General features: G+C 43.8%; 1 protein-coding gene across 1 annotated transcript in view; it reads left to right on the top strand.

The window, feature by feature from the left end:
- The window catches only part of LOC120918375 (polycystin-1-like), a 104,939-nt gene extending 85,357 nt beyond the window's left edge, over nucleotides 1-19,582 (top strand). The window contains exons 35-47 of the mRNA XM_040329920.1: nucleotides 153-258; nucleotides 375-577; nucleotides 3,008-3,210; nucleotides 4,746-4,937; nucleotides 8,522-8,664; nucleotides 8,784-8,908; nucleotides 8,989-9,076; nucleotides 11,192-11,287; nucleotides 13,266-13,434; nucleotides 14,614-14,901; nucleotides 15,025-15,159; nucleotides 16,471-16,761; nucleotides 18,689-19,582. Coding sequence (XP_040185854.1) covers nucleotides 153-258; nucleotides 375-577; nucleotides 3,008-3,210; nucleotides 4,746-4,937; nucleotides 8,522-8,664; nucleotides 8,784-8,908; nucleotides 8,989-9,076; nucleotides 11,192-11,287; nucleotides 13,266-13,434; nucleotides 14,614-14,901; nucleotides 15,025-15,159; nucleotides 16,471-16,761; nucleotides 18,689-19,354 — 2,705 coding nt within the window. The 3' untranslated portion in view covers nucleotides 19,355-19,582. The remainder of the gene's footprint in view (nucleotides 1-152; nucleotides 259-374; nucleotides 578-3,007; nucleotides 3,211-4,745; nucleotides 4,938-8,521; nucleotides 8,665-8,783; nucleotides 8,909-8,988; nucleotides 9,077-11,191; nucleotides 11,288-13,265; nucleotides 13,435-14,613; nucleotides 14,902-15,024; nucleotides 15,160-16,470; nucleotides 16,762-18,688) is intronic.
- Nucleotides 19,583-19,833: the final 251 nt, after the last annotated feature.

Here is a 19,833-nt window from a genome sequence, read left to right as displayed (position 1 = left end):
TGCACACTGAATAAACATAAAAACTCAACCGAAATGGTCCGGTCAGGTCATCTAACCATCTCCCTGTGTCTTTGGCAATGCTTAGCTTAGCCTTCAGACCTGTAATGTGAGTAGATAAAGATCTTTCATCTTCAAACTGTGTTTTGTCACAGACGGAAATTTACTTCAGTCCATTGCTGCGGACACTCAAATGTGGAAACGCAGCGAAGAATCGGACAGCGGCAGGTTTTCACCCCGGCCAGATCTTGGCTCACCCAGGTAATACAGCGAAAGCTCCCAATTTTGAGCATTGACAACTACATGGAAACACAATCCTACATATATAAAACACAAATATTTAATGTCTTATTTGATTATGTGAGTTCTGTTTTCAGCACTGAAAGTGGTTCCAGCCTCATGACGGAGAATGAGGACTGCTATATGACTCGATGTTGGAGTGAGAGCCACCAGTGGTGTAAGAGGAAATCATTCTCTTCTTCTTCTTCTTGTGCCTCAGAGGGGACCAGTAATGAGTCTGAGCTTCAGGAATGCTGGGATATCCCATCAGCCTCTCCTTCCCCTTTCACAACTCGCATAGGTAAGAATTAAACAGTTCAGCTTTAAGTGTATCTAAACCTAAGTACAAAAATGTATTATAGTGCAGCTTACCAGGCCTTAAAGGGGTTGTAAAGGTACAATTTTTTTTCCCTAAATAGCTTCCTTTACATTAGTGCAGTCCTCCTTCACTTACCTCATCCTTCCATTTTGCTTTTAAATGTCCTTATTTCTTCTGAGAAATCCTCACTTCCTGTTCTTCTGTCTGTAACTCCACACAGTAATGCGAGGCTTTCTCCCTGGTGTGGAGTGTGGTGCTCGCCCCCTCCCTTGGACTACAAGAGAGTCAGGACGCTCTCTACGTTGCAGATAGAGAAAGGAGCTGTGTGTTAGTGGGCGTCCTGACTCTCCTGCTTGAACCCTCAAGGGAGGGGGCAAGCACGACACTCCACACCAGGGAGAAAGCCTTGCATTACTGTGTGGAGTTACAGACAGAAGAACAGGAAGTGAGGATTTCTCAGAAGAAATAAGGACATTTAAAAGCAAAATGGAAGGATGAGGTAAGTGAAGGAGGACTGCACTAAGCTAAAGGAAGCTATTTAGGGAATTTTTATTTTTACCTTTACAAACCCTTTAAAGTGAACCTATACTCAGATCATGCACACTCATTCATCTCTGTATCTATAAGCATTGTGGGAAAATTAATTGTCAAAATTCACAACACAGGCACTGTGTTTTTCTGTGAGAGGAGATCTTGGCAGCCTGCCAACTGCTGTTTGTAGGCGGTTATAAACCAAATTAAACTTTATTCTTTGTTGTGATATTTGAGGATTGAGAACAAACAACTACACATAAAATGCAGCTAGAGAGATGAGTGAGGACTTGTTTTAAAGCCCTTTAACTGCTCGTTAAAGGGGAAGTTCTGCTTTAAGTCCTTCTTTCCTTTTCCTCTAACACTTTTAGGCATTTTTTTGGGGGTGGGGGGAGCGGATACCTAGTTTTGGTAGGTACCCGCTCCCACTTCGGATCGGATTGCCTAGGTGATTCCATCAAACTTCAGCTCCCTCCTGCCTTCCTGCTACCTCTTGGGACATGTCACAGGCCCCATGAGGTTGCGGGACAAATCGCACAGTGCAGCCTGGCTCATGTATGTCCTACAGAAACCTGACTGTAATGCTGCAAGGAATCAAAGTCGACTTCCTACAGTAAACATGCCGACTCTGGGGACTCGATGACTGGCAAAGAACCGGACCAGGTGAGGATGGTGCTGGATCTCTGGAAAGGTAAGTGTCTTTTAATTTTTTATTCTTTAAGGGCCAGATCCACAGACGAAGTACGCCGGCGTATCTACTGATACGCCGGCGTACTTTCAAATTTCCCGCGTCGTATCTTCAGTTTGAATCCTCAAACCAAGATACAACGGCATCTGGGTAAGATCCGACAGGCGTATGGCTTCGTACGCCTTCGGATCTTAGATGCAATACTTTGGCGCCCGCTGGGTGGAGTTTGTGTCGTTTTCCGCGTCGGGTATGCAAATTAGCGATTTATGATGATCCACGAACGTACGTGCGGCCGTCGCATTCTCTTACGTCTCTAGTGGGCTTTTCCCGGCGTATAGTTAAAGCTGCTGTTTTTCGGCGTATAGTTAGACTTGCCATGTTAAGTATGGCCGTCGTTCCCGCGTTTCATTTGAAACATTTTTTTTTTTGCGTAAGTCGTTCGTGAATCGGGATGGACGTAATTTACGTCCAGGTCAAAACCACGGACGTCCTTGCGACGTCATTTAGCGCAATGCACGGCAGGAAATTTAGGGACGGCGCATGCGCAGTTCGTTCGGCGCGGGGACGCGCTTCATTTAAATGAAACACTCCCCCCTACTCGCCGATTTGAATTCGGCGCTGTTACGCCGCAAGAGATACACTACACCGCCGTAAATTACGGCGCAAATTCTTTCTGGATTCGAACCAAGGACAAGTAAGTTACGGCGGCGTAGCGTATCTCAGATACGCTGCGCGGGTGCAGATCTCTGTGGATCTGCCCCTAAGACTATATAAATAGATGTCTTTAGTCTGGGTACAGGTGCACTTTAAATTATGTTGGCTTCATTAGTTTTATTTTTGGAAGTTTGTTCTGTATTTTTCCCTGGTGAATCTTCCAGTAATAGTTCCTGTTCTAAGGTGTTTGCAGAAATAAAGAAATTGTAGAAATTCTCCACCTCTCCTCATTTTCATAACATAACGATCGAGCCATTTCCATAACATAAAAGAACGAACGTATTACTGTAACATATTGCAATGCATGCCACATTGCCAGTGCCATTCATTTTGGGTAGCACTGCGGGGCACCAAGGCAAAACATATCAACTAACCATATTGCTTTGCGTTGAAAATGTGTGGCATGTTTGTTTTTTCCTCTGTCCTCTTTGCGCAGTATTTCTGGCTTACCCAAGGTTTACATTCTGATGTACCCACAGGGATTCGATGGAAGCCTCCTGGGTGGCTATTCCCTCCCTGGATGCTGCGGGTGGTCTACATAATGGCACTCATGCTATTAGCTGGTTGTTTTGCTGTCACTGTTCTCTATACCTCATCACTTTCTGAATATGGCTTCTTCCTATGGCTCATATCATGTATCTGTGCACTGCTGTCATCTGCTCTCTTCTTGGAGCCACTCAAGGTAGGTGGACAATTATGGGGTTCAGGGCTGGGTTCTCCCTTCTTTCTGTCTTAGCATGTGCTGTCACAGACACAAAACTTGGGATCACAGGTTATGAAGCTCCTCTTGTATTGTAAAGGGATGACAGCAGGCCCAATTTGGAAGGATGGCAATTGTGACAGCTACCTGAAGGACTAGTGTGTCTAGATTTTGGACACACTAGTCCTTCTGGTGGATGCCACAATTGTCATCATGCACTGTAATGGGGACACCCAATGTAGGGGGGCACTCTGATGAGGATACCTGATTTAGGGGGGCACTCTGATGAGGATACCTGATGTAGGGGGCACTCTAATGAGGACACCTGATGTAAGGGGGCACTCTGATGTGGACACTTGATGCAGGGGAGCACTCTAATGAACATACCTGATGTAAGAGGGAACTGTCATGTGGATACCTGATGTAAGGGGGCACTCTGATGGGGACACTTGATGTAGGGGGCACTCTGATGGGGACACTTGATGTAGGGGGCACTCTGATGAACATACCTGATGTAAGAGGGAACTCTCATGTGGATACCTGATGTAAGAGGGAACTGTCATGTGGATACCTGATGTAAGAGGGCACTCTGATGAGGATACCTGACGTAAGGGGGCACTCTGATAGGGACACATGATGTAAGGGAGCACACTAATGGGGACACCTGATGTAAGGGAGCACACTAAAGGGGACACCTGATGTAAGGGAGCACACTAAAGGGGACACCTGATGGAAGGGGGCACTCTGATGTGGACACTTGATGCAGGGGAGCACTCTGATGAACATACCTGATGTAAGAGGGAACTGTCATGTGGATACCGAATGTAAGGGGGCACTCTGATGGGGACACTTGATGTAGGGGGCACTCTGATGGGGACACTTGATGTAGGGGGCACTCTGATGAACATACCTGATGTAAGAGGGAACTCTCATGTGGATACCTGATGTAAGAGGGCACTCTGATGGGGACACCTGATGTAAGGGAACACTCTGATGAGGATACCTGAGGTAAGGGGGCACTCTGATAGGGACACATGATGTAAGGGAGCACACTAATGGGGACACCTGATGTAAGGGAGCACTTTAAAAAGTTACAATAAAAATTATTGAAATGCTATGGAAATTGTATCTTTATTTAATAAAATTACTACATATATTCTAGGATCTACTGACACAAATATGAGATGTTTGCTGACCAGAATTTCATTTCAATACCCCTGACATATATAATGTCCCTTTTAAAACAGGATGTCTCTCCTGTTTTTTACCTGTTGATCTGTTATTTTCCCATTTCCTGTAACAATGTGACAATGACACTGTGCACAGCAATATTTTCCCCCTGAATTAGAAAACCAGAACCTGATGTGTTAATGTCATTGACAGGTTGCATCATGTGTGTCATTTTTAATTTTGCCAATAGTTATGCTTTAATTTTTTTTTTTTTTACTTAGAATTTATATATTTTACATCCAAACAATTATCATTATTAACAAATTATATTTATTTGACTCTTGCAGGTGGTGCTGCTTTCACTGTACTATGCTCTGTACTGCCCCCCAGTGCTCAGTGAAGGTATGGGTTTGGTGGAGGAGCCCCTAATTAGAAAGATAAAGGATCAGCCTGATAAAGTCCGAGCACCAGGGGGCTTCGGCCTACAACAAGCAAAAAAGGAGGCAGGGAGAGTGCGTGCGCTGAGGTCCATGATCCAGGTGACAGATCCTCATTACAATTTACAACTGTTGTTGGCAAGTAAATACTGAGGAGATAATGTGGAACAGGTCTTGATGGTAGGGACAGTTCTGTGGAGGTAGAAAAAAAGCACAGATTGAGTTTTTTTTTAAATATAGGTTGAGCTGAAAAAAAAAAGGTTTTTGGAGACTTGTGATTTACAGTGGTCCTAATTTAGGAGCTTAAATTGCTTGAGATCTGATGAGGAAGCCACTGCTAAATACCCTGTGTAAGCTCCATGCCAGAGGCGTTGCTAGGGGGGTGCGGTCCGCACCGGGTGACACCCGCTAGAGGGGTGACACCATCCTGTTTTTTTTTTTTTTTAATTGTTTTGTTTTTTGCTGACATGCCCAGCCTGCCCTGTGCAATCTCAGCCTGCCCTGTACCACCCCAGCCTGCTCTGTACCACCCCAGCCTGCCCTGTACCACCCCAGCCTGCCCTGTACCACCCCAGCCTGCCCTGTACCACCCCAGCCTGCCCTGTACCACCCCAGCCTTCCCTGTACCACCCCAGCCTGCCCTGTACCACCCAGCCTGTCCTGTGCCACCACAGCCTGCCCTGTACCACCCCAAACTTTCCCATGCCACCCCAACTTGCCCTGTGCCACCCTAACTTGCCCTGTACCACCCCAACCTGCCCTATGCAACCCTAACTTGCCCTGTACCACCCCAAACTACCCTATATCACCCCAACATACCCTATACCACCTTAACCTGTCCTATACCACCCCACTACACCATCCTGCCACTATACCACTCTATACTACCCTAACCTGCCACTATACTGTCCTATACTATCATTTACAGGGGCTGATTTGGGGTGCGCCCCGTGCCCGTGTGCTGCCTTCTTGGTGCTGGGCAGCCTAGACAGAGGGGGGGGGGGTGACACCATGTTTTACCGCACCAGGTGACACCAACCCTAGTGACGCCACTGGCCGGAGCTTACACATGGTTGATGATGTCACCCCCTCTGCCATGTATTCAGACTTGGCGATTGGCTGCTAGGCCTGAACACTGCATGAGTAGTAGGTCACATGTTCCCCAATGCTTAAAAGCACTGGTTATTTTGTGGTGCCTGCAATACAGTAAGGAGTGCTGATGGAACGGTGAGAAGGTGAGTTTTAGGGGGTTGAGTGTGGGCTCTAACTCTATTCAAGGGGTTAAAGCAAGCTCATGGCTTCTATCACAGCCTTAAATTTGGTAAAGATTTTTAGCGACTGTAAAATCCAGGATCCAGGCTGCTCTAGAGAGGTCTGAAGGTATGTCAAATCCAAAGAGTGTACAAGTACACAGTACATACGGCGCTCCTAGGAGAAGTGAAAAGTCCCTTGGTTCATTGGAACTTTCATCTGTATCTGTAGACGATGGGTCTTCAAACTACGGCCCTCCAGTTGTTCAGGAACTACAATTCCCATCATGCCTAGTCATGTCTGTGAATGTCAGTGTGTTACAATGCCTCATGGGATGTGTAGTGCTACAACAGCTGGAGAGCCGTAGTTTGAGAATCCCTGCTGTAGACCATCAACAGGGTTGAGGAATGGATGAGGAAACTGAATGGATGGATGCCTGAACAGGAGAAGGAACAGAGACTGGAACCTCTGCAGCTCACACAGAAGATCTGGGTAGGATCACCTCAATCTAGAAGAAAACGAACGGCAGGGTGCTGAGGTCAGTATATAAAAAAAAAAAAACACTTTATTAAAAATCAGCAAGCACACTTACATTGAAGTTAGCATGAAACAGCATGGATTAGGGAACACCTGAGACCAAGCAGCTGTGATCAGTGTGAGACTGTAGGCATCACTGAGCAAACAGAGATTGAGTATGACAGGGAACCAGCCTGCTCAAAGTATGAATATTAGCAAATGCATTTGAAAAAGAGAGCAATTTCCTTAGAAACACGTCGTACACACCCCCTGTCCCGACATCCACCAGGCATTTTGACAGCTGTCTTTCTCGTGTGCAGCCTAGAATGGTGCCTCTAATATCCATACTTTGAGCTGGCTGGCTTCCTGTCATCCTCAGTTTGTTTGCTCAGTAATGCCTACAGCCTCACACTGATCACAGCTGCTTGGTCTCAGGAGTTCCCTGATCCATGCTGTTTCATGCTAACACATGTGCAGCATCATGGCAGTTGTAGATTAAACAGAGGCAAAGATGGCAGCTTCCTTGGCTGAAAATGAAAATAAATAAACATATTTCAAATGAAAATATAAAAGCATCCCTGTACAATGAAAATGCACATTGTAGGGCGAGCACGTGAATGTAAACATAACTTGCAACAAACCAGAGATATTGCTGAGAATGGCGGAATGAAACAAATATTCCAGGGCCATAACTGATGATTAACTCTAATCTGATAACCTGTAAAGGCTTTTAAAGTATCTGATATGGAGAATTTTGGGTGTGATAGTTTTTAGCGATTTCACGGGTGCACACATTTGTAAGACTTTCTATGGTTGGTATTACTCGGCACAACCCCATTGATAAGGATTGAGACCCCTGACACAATTTCAGGGCGAACCCCATTCTGCCGTTGACCCAAATCATAATAGTGAAACACGCAGACCAGAGAGAGAAACCGTCTACATCCTTCACCTTTCCCAACGTTCAGCCAGAGAGAGAGAGGCTGGACTTTTAATTGGTCTTTTATAAACAACATGACATCATTCACATGAGCACACTCATAGGTCAGTTCATATAAGGGTGGTTTCTTCTTGCAAGTCCATATTTGGCACAAACAGTCCACGTGTCATACAGGCATGAAAGTTCCTTATGGAATGTCCAGAAACAGGGGCCCATCCCCAATCTTACAGGGGTTTTCTCTTCAAACCCATATAAGCTCATACGGAGAGAGAGATAAGGAGGAGGGGATGACATCTGTTTTTGATATTAGTCCTTTGTCTTCCATCACAAGTTAAGATATATACTTGTAACTTTAAAAACATTATATCTGTCATTTCATTTAAGGATAATAAACACTTGTAGTATATATTTTCACACATGCATATGTAACATTTGTGTAGCTCAGGAGGAAAGTAATCATAACACAAAATATTCATTTTAGTAACTTCCATCAACCATCTTTTAAATCTTTAAGTGTAAGTAAACCCTCCTATCATTTTCAGCCAAGGAAGCTGCCATCTTTGCCTCTGTTTAATCTACAACTGCCATGATGCTGCACATGTGATCAGTTATGACACCAGCCATTGGATGGTTTGACAGTTTGGTTGAGAGCACAACCAATGGGCGTGTTACATTCCGGCAAATGAAACTGTTTTATGCATGGGTTTACTTATGCTTTAAGAATAATGGGTTTGCACTAAAATTTGTTTTAGTGTATTTATTCCTGAAAATATTGACTTGATAAACACCTGTGCAACAATTGCAACTACCACCATTTTATTCCACTTTCAGAAAATATAATTTTATTTTTAGGATTCAAAGTAATTTCTAGCAAAAAAAAAAAAAAAGTGTCTAGATAGTAGCTAGTCAAATTTCAGTTTTCTAATGTAATATTAGAAGATGATGAATTCTGATTTTCTCACTTTTTTTTGTTATGCAGAGTTGTACAGGTTACATGGTTTTCCTCCTCCTGGTGCTGCTGATGTATTTCCACATCAGTTTTCATGGCAACAACATCCGACTCCTTCGTTCAGCCATAAAGCAATCTATTACTGACTCAATTGATAATAACACAATACGAAGGTGAGATGTAAGCTGATGAAGTGTGGCTGGTTTATGAAAACTGGAGTAAAGAAAAGTCTGGCTCCTTACACATAACTAAGGTTCAGATTTTAATGCACAGACATCCACTCTGTTTATAGTGTTCCTAATGCCTGGCACTGGCTACACATCACTCTACCAGCTCATCTGTACCAGGACCGCCGACTGAAACTTGTGAGGTCCCCTCGTTTGTGCCAACTTCATAGTCTACCTTCCAACGTGTTAGGTGAGCCCTATATCATTTGTACGGTGGTCTTATTTGCAGTCTATAGTTAGATATCTCACTACTTTTACTGGACTTTTCAGGTTGGGCTTCAACTTTCCAGTCTCTACCACTCTCAGAGCCAAACAATAATTTTACTGTGGGGTCAAACTTTCCACTGGATTATAGCAGGTAAGAGAGTTGGATATCTGAAACAGATTGAAAATCATATATACTTTGTTGGAATAGAATTTTGGTGGATGTCGGTTGAATTACCAATGGCCTTCTTGCATCTTTTTGGGACTTTACTAAGGAGGCTGCATAACTAAGGTTCTAGCCCCATTGACCTGACTGTATTAGGTGGGTGACTTAGTCAGCTGATATGCAGCCTAAGTTTAGTTAGATTTGAAAAAAATCAACACAAGGGGGATGCATTTAATAAGAATTGCCCCTTTTGCTTTTGGCTGCTCTACTGATGATAAAAAGGCCTTTCACGTGGTCGATTGGTCCTTCCTTCGCCTGTCTCTGGAAGTCATTGGGTTAGGCCCCTTCATGTTACAATGGATAGGCTCATTGTATTCTTACCCTTCAGGGGGAGTCAAAGTGAATGGCATCCTTTCTGAACCCTTTAGGATTACAAATGGGACCAGATAGGGTTTCTCTCCTGTCACCCCTGAACTTCACACTCTCCCACAAACCTCTACTCAGGAGAATAAGAGCCAATCCGGATAAAGGGTATTGAGGTGAGACATATTTAACATAAGATGGTGGCATTTGTGGATGACCTACTGTTCTTTCTCTATTCACCTTACATTTCCCCTCCCTTCCCGCATGTCCAAATTCAGAACTTATGGAAATTAATCAAACTGTTAGGGTAACCTTCAAAAGTCGGGGTAATAAATATCAATCTTCTCCATGCCCAATATCTCAAACTCCAACAGAACTTACTTTTAAATTGCCCCCCACCTCTATCAAATACTTTTGGAGTTTGGAGTGCAGTTGCTAAAATCTGCCCTGCAAATCTTTCCTCTTAATTTGCCACCCCTTTTACAAAATAATTAAAGGATCTTCATGTTTGGTCCCAGGCTACCTTCTTCTGGTCAAGTAGGCACAATGTAATTAAACAGAATGTCCTGCCCTGGCCACTCTATCTGATTCAGACTCTACCTATCATGATCCCCAGGCCTTTTCTTAGAGCCCCCCTCCCGTCCTCATACCCCTCAGCTTTCTCTTAATCTAGTATATACTGTATAGTACAAGGTACACATTCCTTATGGATTCCTCCTCTCCGTTACTCCTGGACCACCTAGGTTTGGTCCAGTTTTAATGTCTAGTTAAATTTTGAAAGCTCTTCACATATTGCGCATTGTGAATCTGCAATGTTTCTCGATGAAATTTGTTTGTCTGCAAACCTATTACATTATGGAACTCATTGTTTTGTATCATCATGAAACCCTTTATTGAAATCGTAATCTCCTCTCGTATTGTACCATTTTACAATGCACATAAAGAATTAGAAAAAAAAAGCAAGTCGATAGATCCAGAAATATAGGCAGCTGAAGGTATTTGCCAATATGGACTCTTCCTGTAAGGTCAAGCTTGACCCTACATTGTCCTTGTCTTGCCATGTCTTCCAATTGGTCCAGAAAGCTGCCCATCAAAAGGACTAATAGGAGGCTCAAGAAGTAAAATGAGGTTGAGCTAAACTCTTTGGGAAAGGTCAAGGTCTGCATATAGCTTTTATCTTTGGATCTATTAGTGTTGACATAGGTTTTTCAATGAAGGTGACCTCTGCTTTTCCCGTACAATGATTTTTATTAGCATATAAAGTAAGGACAGATATAAAATATATTAGACACAAGTTCAAATCCAATGGCGCCACCCTTGGGGCTGTTTTTGCTGATTCCGTGTTACCGCGTGTTAATAAAAGTTTGGTTAGAGCCGATTCGCGCTTTTCTGTCTGTTACAGCGTGATAAATGTGCTATCTCCATAACGAACGCTAGTTTTACCAGAACGAGCGCTCCCGTCCCCTAATTTAGTCTGAGCATGCGTGGATTTTTAACCGATGGACGTGCCTACAAACGATCAGGGTTTTTTTTCTATCGGTTAGGTATCCATCGGTTCATTTTAAAACGAGTTTCACATTTTTTAACCGATGGATAAATAACCGATGGGGCCTACACACAATCGGTTTGGTCTGATGAAAATGGTCCATCAGACCGTTCTCATTGGTTTGACCGATCGTGTGTACGCGGCATGAGAAAAAGTTTGTGCATACGACTCTAACTGGATGCTGTTATCTCTAGCTTGCTACAGAAACCATGTCTTGAGCTTGGTGACACGAAGGAGAAAACACTTGACTTGATCAGAGCCCTGGAAAACTTCCATTGGATCAGTAAGAGGTACGTGCAATATTGGGGAAGTAATATTACAGGACACGTAAACAGAAACCCCAAACAACATGAAAAAGATCGGTCCACTGCTAACAGGAAATGTTGTAACTGTGCTAAAGACAGAATGTTCACTTTTTTTAACTGCAACCAAATTCTTCTTGGTGCTTCTGGGTAGAATTGCAAAATCTTTTACAAAGTTCTTTACTGTACTGTATATTCTTTTATCCATGCTTTAACGTGTATAGACTGCATTGGGCCTCAAGAGAGGACTGCGCTGGAACTAGTGAACACATATAGGTGGATTCAGAAAGACCGCCTTAACTTTGCGGCGGCGTAGTGTATCGTGTTTACACTACGCCTCCGTAAGTTAGCTAGGCAAGTACATGATTCACAAAGTACTTGCCTGCTAAGTTACGGCGGCGTAGCGTAAATGCGGCGGGCGTAAGCGCGCCTAATTCAAAATAGGCTGAGGGGGCGTGTTTTATGTTAATATGGGTTGACCTGACGCAATTGAAGTTTTTTAGGAACGGCGCATGCGCCGTCCGTGTACATATCTGTGTGCATTGCGGCTAAGTACGCCGCACAGACGTATTGGTTTCGACGTGGACGTAAATTACGTCCAGCCCTATTCACGGACGACTTACGCAAACGACGTAAAATTTACAAATTTCGACGCGGGAACGACGGCCATACTTAACATTACTAGTCCAGCTATTTGATGGAATAACTATACGCCTGAAAATGCCTTACGTAAACGGCGTATCTGTACTGCGTCAGCCGGGCGTACGTTCGTGAATCGGCGTATCTAGTGATTTACATATTCTACGCCGACCGCAATGGAAGCGCCACCTAGCGGCCAGCCTGAAAATTACACTTTAAGATACGATGGTGTAAGACACTTACGCCGCTCGTATCTTAGCCTAATTTAAGCGTATCTGGTTACCAGAATACGCTTAAATTTGCGTTGGCGCAGATTCAGACTTAGGCTGGCGTATCTACTGATACGCCAGCCTAAGTCTTTCTGAATCCACCTAATAGCATGCGTTCTCAAGTATGAATGGACTTTCAAGAATGGTGATTCCACACCTTTTTAAGACCAGGGCATGGTAAATTCTTCCACAACATTCCATGCCCTAACAGTAAAAAATACATTTTACACTAAAGCCCTGTACACGCGATTGGTCCATCCGATGATAACGGTCTGATGGACCGTTTTAATCGGTTAACCGATGAAGCTGACTGATGGTCAGTCGTGCCTACACACCATTGGTTAAAAAAACGATCGTGTCAGAACGCGGTGATGTAAAACACAATGACGTGCTGAAAAAAAATTAAGTTCAATGCTTCCAAGCATGCGTCGACCTGATTCTGAGCATGCGTGGATTTTTAACCGATGGTCGTGCCTACTAACGATTGTTTTTTTTACACCATCTGAACCAAATAAGTTTATCTTGGACAGGACATGGTTCCAGTAATCCATATCCTTGGTCTGCTTGTCTTCAGCAAACTGTTTGCGGGCTTTTTTGTGCATCATCTTTAGAAGAGGCTTCCTTCTGGGAGGACATCCATGCAGACCAATTTGATGCAGTGTGCGGCGTATGGTCTGAGCACTGACAGGCTGATCCCGCCCCCCTTCAACCTCTGCAGCAACTTTTCTTTCCTAGAAACGCAACAGGAAACAAGAATAAATAAAGAGGGATTTCCCCTTTTAGACAGATTTTTAACAGATGATTTTGGAACAGGTGCCCCCATTGGATGATTTCCCTTTGTTCTAGGGACAACGCTAACATTTTGGATTTCCTCTCAGTCTATTTCCAGGTGACAATAGTACAATTAGAGTGTTGAATCTAACCAACGGTTACACAGACAGCTATAACAAAAATTTAAAGGATGGATTATACAAAAAAAAGATTTTGCCTAGAGATATATTTTAACTTTAAATAACAAAACTGTACATAAGAGCAACACATTTATGTCTATTTTCCAGCATTCTTCAAGTGGAGATCACACAGTATCACAAAGATGTTGGTCTTTATATTTCTACCATTGTTCATGTGGACCTGTCACCCTATGCAAACAAAGCTTTTAGGCTCTCCATCATTCCATTCCACCTTGAGAAGCCAGGACACGGTCTGAACTTGCCTATGGCACTAGCAGTGAGTATGATCTTTGAACTGCTATGTAACAAATAGTACCTTATGAATTAAATGTGCCTGAAAGACAGAGCAGGGATTATTTTCACTTCAGAAACAAGGCATCAAGGCCATGGCATGTGTAAAAGTCCCGCGGTCAGTCCCGAGATCCTCTTCGCCGCTCAGCCTGGCCGCTGATTGGCTAGAGCGGATGGATTGAGAGCAGCGCAGCCATTGGCCGGCGCTGCTGTCAATCACATCCAGTGATGCGGCAGGCAGAGGGGCGGGGCCGAGTGATACAGTGAGCGGCTATGGCCGCTCGCTGTATCACGGGAGCGCTCTCGCAAGGACTCATCACCATGCGAGCTCTCTCGCATGAAGGTGATGAGCTCTTGTGGGGAGGACCAGAGACAGCCGCCGAGGGACCCCAGAAGACGTGGATCGGGGCCACTCTGTGCAAAACGAACTGCACAGTGGAGGTAAATATAACATGTTTGTTATTTTAAAGACATTTTTTTTTCCTTTAGTGACCCTTTAGAGTCGGTTCACACTGTAGCGGCACGACTTCGGGGGCGACTCTGCAAGTCGTCCTGAGGACGACTTCAGAGGCGTTTTGCAAAACGACTTCTGTATAGAAATCAATGCAGGTCGCCCCGAGCCGCCCCCGAAGTCGTACAGGAACCTTTTTCTAAGTCGGAGTGACTTGCATCGCTCCTATTAGAACGGTTCCATTGAATTCAATGGGACGCGACTCGTCAGGTGGCTGAGCCGCCTGCCGTGTCGCCCCAGTGTGAACCGGGTCTTAATGTATGAAAATGAAAACTGTATTTCAAGTCGTCTGCCCCAGATATTCAGTAAAGAGACATCCCAATTCAGCAAAGAGACACCCTAATCCAGCAAAGAGACATCCCAATTCAGCACTGATGGTACTGAACCTTATGGGACACCATAGACAAATTGCAAAGGGCTAGACATGCCAGAACACAGTATGCGTTCAGTCTCTTTATTAACATGCCATTATACACAATATTAACTGCTTCAAAGAGGTCCTGTAGAATAAGGAAGGATCACCCACCCTTGTCTCTTGCCAAGGGTAGGTCCTTCACTGTGCAAACAGCTGTTGTTACTGTGCTGTACCTCTTGTCCACAAAGACGCAGAATGAACCACAGGGTGGTTGACCATTATCTTCCTGTCTTCCGCAGTTCTCTCTCTTGCTTGCTGCTCTGCTTTTCCTGTATCCAGAACTGGCTGCCTTGGTTGGATTCTGTTCTTCGGGTTCATCCTACTCTCCTCACTGGACACGGCTTCTTCTTGGGCTGGCATCTGCAGCTACGGGCCTTGTTCACATTGGCAGAGTTTGGCTAACAAAGCATCGGATGGAGCAATATCAAGCAAAACCCTGGGTGTTTATCAGCCTGTATGATGTAGCATTGCTATCCCGAACACAGGCTGCCCTGTCTGCCACTCTGCTATTACTGATCATGTTGAAGGTGAGAGAATTTTTATTTTGAATAGCTATAACCCAGTCATATGAAGAGCAAATTGGGACTATATATAACAGGATTTAGGCAGCTTTTCTTGGTTCTCTTTAATGCTGTTTTGTCTTTTCGAAGGTTACACAACAGTTTCGGTTTGTGCGTCGCTGGGCGGTGTTTGTCAAAACATTCCAGTCATTATGGAAGGAATTACCTGGTTTGGTCCTTTTCATTGCTGCCCTTCTCCTGGTGCTGACTCATTGCATGAAGCTGGTAGGTAAAAATTGATTACTGAAACTCTCTGGAGTAAGAACTAAACTATATAAAGGATGTCAATGATGGTGGATGAAAACTACAGTATTGTGGGCCATGTGCAGGCTTCCAGCCAAGGGTACCTACAACATATTTATTGTTTCCTATCACTCACTGGATCACTCATAATACTAGGTATATGCCAAGAGTACCACCCAAAAACTATTGAAATAGACCCTCAACCCTGTTTTCCACTAAGGACACTTTTTTTTTTTTTAATGCAAGTGTAAGTACCTGAATTTGAATGGCTTTCCATTCATGAACAGCTTGTTTACTGTTGTGATCTGTGATAAGCCCAAGGCAATCACATAGTACCTGGCTACCTGTACCATGTGATTAGCTTAGCCAATCACAGATCACAACCAAAATCAAGCTGTTCACGAATGGTTAACCCATTCCTGACAGCTAAATCTATTGCTTATACGGCGATCATCTCTGTATAAGCAGTAACAGTGTAAAAATCTCTGTATAAGCAATAACAGCGTAAAAATCTCTGATCGTCCCTATGGTAACATATGACATATGACGATGGTGACATATGACAGGATGTAAACAAATAAAATGTTAAAAAAAACAAAATAAAAAATGTATTTAAAGTGAAACAAAACCATATACAAATGAGTCAGCGCTTATTGTGAAAAAATACATCTTCCCTAGCTTCATGCAGACCTTCAGAGCGCATGACGTCAGCGGATGCATGCAGGGTGAAAATCTCCTAAACAGTGCAGGTTTTGGAGATATTCATTTTACCTACAGGTAAGCCTTATTATAGGCTTACCTGTATTCAAAAATGCCCAAGCGGGGGTATACAACCGCTTTAAGTAACAGAGGTCTGGGCCAAATTACTCCTATGGAACCCAGAATGTTACCTGTTTTTTCCATCTTATATAATCTGAAGACCGAAATCTTAATCTGGTCATTTTAAAGGGAAACTTAAAAAAAAATACTGCCATCCAGTTGGGTTACTATTGCCCATCTTTCAGATTTCCTGCCAAATGAGACCTCTGCTTCATTATGCACATTGACTTACCTACTACAGATAAAGCAATGCTTTTGGGAGTTGAGTAGATACAGCCTCCAATGTTGGGTTCAAGCTTCTTGTGATTCAGGTATCAGTCATCTCATCCAGAGATTTTCTGTTCAAACGAACTATAGATGTATGAGTTAGGTTGAATGCCAGTTATTGTTTTGCTTTGTATTTGGCACCCATATAATATATATATATAAATTATTGCACACATTCTTTAAAAACATTGCATAATCTCTCTTCAGGTGGCCGGTGTATTATTACCAGCACACAGTATCTCCTGTAACAAATTTTCGGACTTCCTGTGGAACGGTCGGAGCTTCTGGCCCATGCTAAAATGTGACCCTAGTTTTGGATGGTTGGGGCTGAGTGTCTTGCTGGTGTGCAGGGGGCTTCTGTGTGGCTCGGTACAGAATAGCTATCGTCGTACCCGAGCCGAATTTTACCGTTTGGCTCTGGAACCTCAAGATTATGAGATGATTGACTTCTTTGTAAAAAGGTTTAAACTGTGGCTGGGAGTCAACAAAGTGAAAGAGGTGAGGAATTACACAATTGCTTTAAAAAAAAAAAAGATAAATGACTTAAAAAGCCCTTACTAAGATTTCCTCTAGTCAAGTGACCAAGGTTGTGGGGAAGCATTAGCAGGCTAAGTTTGAATCTTTATAACACATGACACATCAATGATGCAGAACCACAGTGGGAGCCTCAGAATGCTGTCCCCTCCTGTCTTTACCATGAAGATAGCTAGTGAAAATGTAACTGTAGTGTTAAGCATGGCTTAGAATTTTATGTTATTCTTATTTAATGGTATACGACATACATTGAAAGGTTAACTTCCACAGAATATGTGGTACAATCAAAGTAGCATCTATATGACTGATAGTTTGTTGTGTCTGAGCTGAAGGTCAGTACTCTGGGGGTAATTTCACGGGAATAGCTCTGCAAGTGTGTAAGGTACCCAGACACATAGGAGGTGGGAGACTAGGGCTTTGCAATGATGAGCCATTTAACCAATAACAATTTAAAGTGGAGGTTCACCCGAAAAGTACATTTTTAACCTTAGATTGATGCTCATTTTGTCAAGGGGAATCGGGTAGTTTTTTTAAAATAGAAGCAGTACTTACCGTTTAAGAGAGCGATCTTCTCCACCGCTTCCGGGTATGGGCTGTGGGACTGGGCGTTCCTACTTGATTGACAGGCTTCCGACAGGCTTCCGATGGTCGCATCTATCGCGTCACGATTTTCCGAAAGTAGCCGAACGTCTGTGCGCAGGCGCCGTATAGAGCCGCACCGACGTTCGGCTTCTTTCGGCTACTCGTGACGCGATGTATGCGACCGTCGGAAGCCTGTCAATCAAATAGGAACGCCCATTCCCGAAGACCATACCCGGAAGCGGCGGTGAAGATCGCTCTCTAAAGCAGTAAGTACGGCTTTGATTTTAAAAAAAACTACCCGATTCCCCTTGACAAAATGAGCGTCAATCTAAGGTTACATTTTTTTTTTCGGGTGAACTCCCGCTTTAATAGAGTTCAGCCCAGATACCCTTGAAAAATACAGGTATCAGTACCTGGGGGAAGAATAATGCGGGGTGACCAACTAGGGTCGAAACATACCAGTTTTTGAATTAAGTGGAAGAACAAGAATATAGGGGGAGGAAAAGTAGAGGAAGAGATAGAATGGAGGAGAGAAAGGAAGGAAAAAGTGAGAGTAGGGGATGGAGGGGATTTATAGGTAAAGTGGGGTAGAGTAGGAATCCACCTAGAAAGCGAGGGTCGTCCTCAGTTTGCCAGGCCGTCTGATGACATTGGTTTAGTTTAAGAGCTTCTGGCAGAATTTTTTTTTTAGAACCCCAGTAATGCCAATAAAATCCTCCCATCTCTTATACTACACGCTTACTAAATAGGAACAATTTAGGGTAAAGGTGCTTATGCTGGTAATTTTTCAGTACAAGACACCAGGATAAGGTAGTTTCTCAATCACCAGCCTGTGGTCAGCTGCTAGCCTTCCTTCTCCCAGACCTTCAGCCAGCTGCAGATCCCCTAATCTACCACAGTGCCTTCCAATTCCCAATGTGCTCCCAACCTCCCATATCTGCCCACAGTGCCCCCAGGCCCCCTGAAAGCCTTCAGCCTACACATTGCCCCCCAAACTCTCATAGTGCTCAAAGCCTCCCGTAGTCTCTCCATCCTCTAACAGTGTCCAACAATACCTCCTAGTACTCATTACCCTCCAGTCAACCCACAGTGCCTCTGATAAGCTCAAGCCCCTTGCAGAAACCTCATTCTATACAAGGCCACCAGAACCCTCATTATCCCTACAGTGACTCCCAGCCATCCAGCATTTCAATACATATTTTGTACCCCCCCCCCCCTACTTTTATTTTGAGAGTATAAACTTTTATTTTTACTGTGTTTTTCATCACAGCTCCTATTTAAATTTTATATATTTCTAATTCCCATTTAGTATCGCCATAGTGTCAAATTTGAAGGCCTAGGATCTTATTCTACCAAAAAGTCTCCAGCCTCCTCCCATATTCCAGCGAAGACTGAACCAGTCCATCGACCACCGTCTGTGGAAGCACAAGACCCTCCAAGTAGTCCTCGACCTGTTCTTTCACCTGCCCTGGCAGTGGAACATCTTCCCAGAGCAATCTCTGACCTCTTGGATAAGATGGACAAAGTCACCCAGGTCCTAAAAGAAGTGAGCACCTTGGAGCAGAGACTCAAACTTTGGCAAATAAAGCAAAAATCTACCAAGCTGCTGCATAAGGAAACTCCCGCCTCCACAATGGATAAGCAACTTCTACCTCGGACCTATAGTACTTTTTCAGAATCTGCCCTAAGTAGCATAAAGTCAAGGATAGTCAAGTCTAACAGCTACAGGTTCTCACGCTGGGCAGCGCCGTTAAATATAGGCTTGCCAAGGCACCCTGCATCAGCTGGTCAGTGCGACAGAGCCAGGTTGCCTACGAGAAGACCCCACAGCCAGGATAGTTCAGGAGGCCTCATACAAAATGAAGATTTTAACCGACCATTTCCTCTGAAACGTAGAGCCTGGGACTCGGAGAAACCGGGGGGGTTGTGCCACAGTCCAAGTGTGACTAGTGTTAAAGGGAGTATATTGTCCTAAAGGATACCTGTACTAAAGGAAACACAGGGAACCTTCATGCACCTCTTTCTAAAAAGACTAGTAGCCTGTCTGCTTCTGGTTTCAATATGTAGTCACTAAGCTGGAATAGTATGATGATTACAGTAGTTAAAAAGGAATACATGGTTGTTCCAGGTCAATGATTTTTTTTTTAGAGAGTATTAAAGAACTACAATCAAACAGGGAAATATACCATTGGAATATATATATATATATATATATATATATATATATATATTAGGGCTGGGGAAATTAACTATTAATTCATCGATTAGTCTTTAATTTTTTTTGATCGATCAAAATTCTTTTGATCGGTACTCACCTCTCCACCGGCTTCTGGGCCTTCAGGGAGTTCCGTCGGAGATCTGGTGACGTCACAGACACCGGCGGGGCTTGCCGTGTCCATCTGAAGGGCTCCTTTGCTGTGCCTTCATATGTGCATGCCGGCGGGACCTTACTAT

This window comes from Rana temporaria, chromosome 12 (assembly GCF_905171775.1).
Source record: "Rana temporaria chromosome 12, aRanTem1.1, whole genome shotgun sequence".
NCBI lineage: Eukaryota > Metazoa > Chordata > Amphibia > Anura > Ranidae > Rana > Rana temporaria.
Note: the sequence above shows the minus strand (reverse complement) of the source record. Positions and strands in the feature narration are given on the sequence as shown.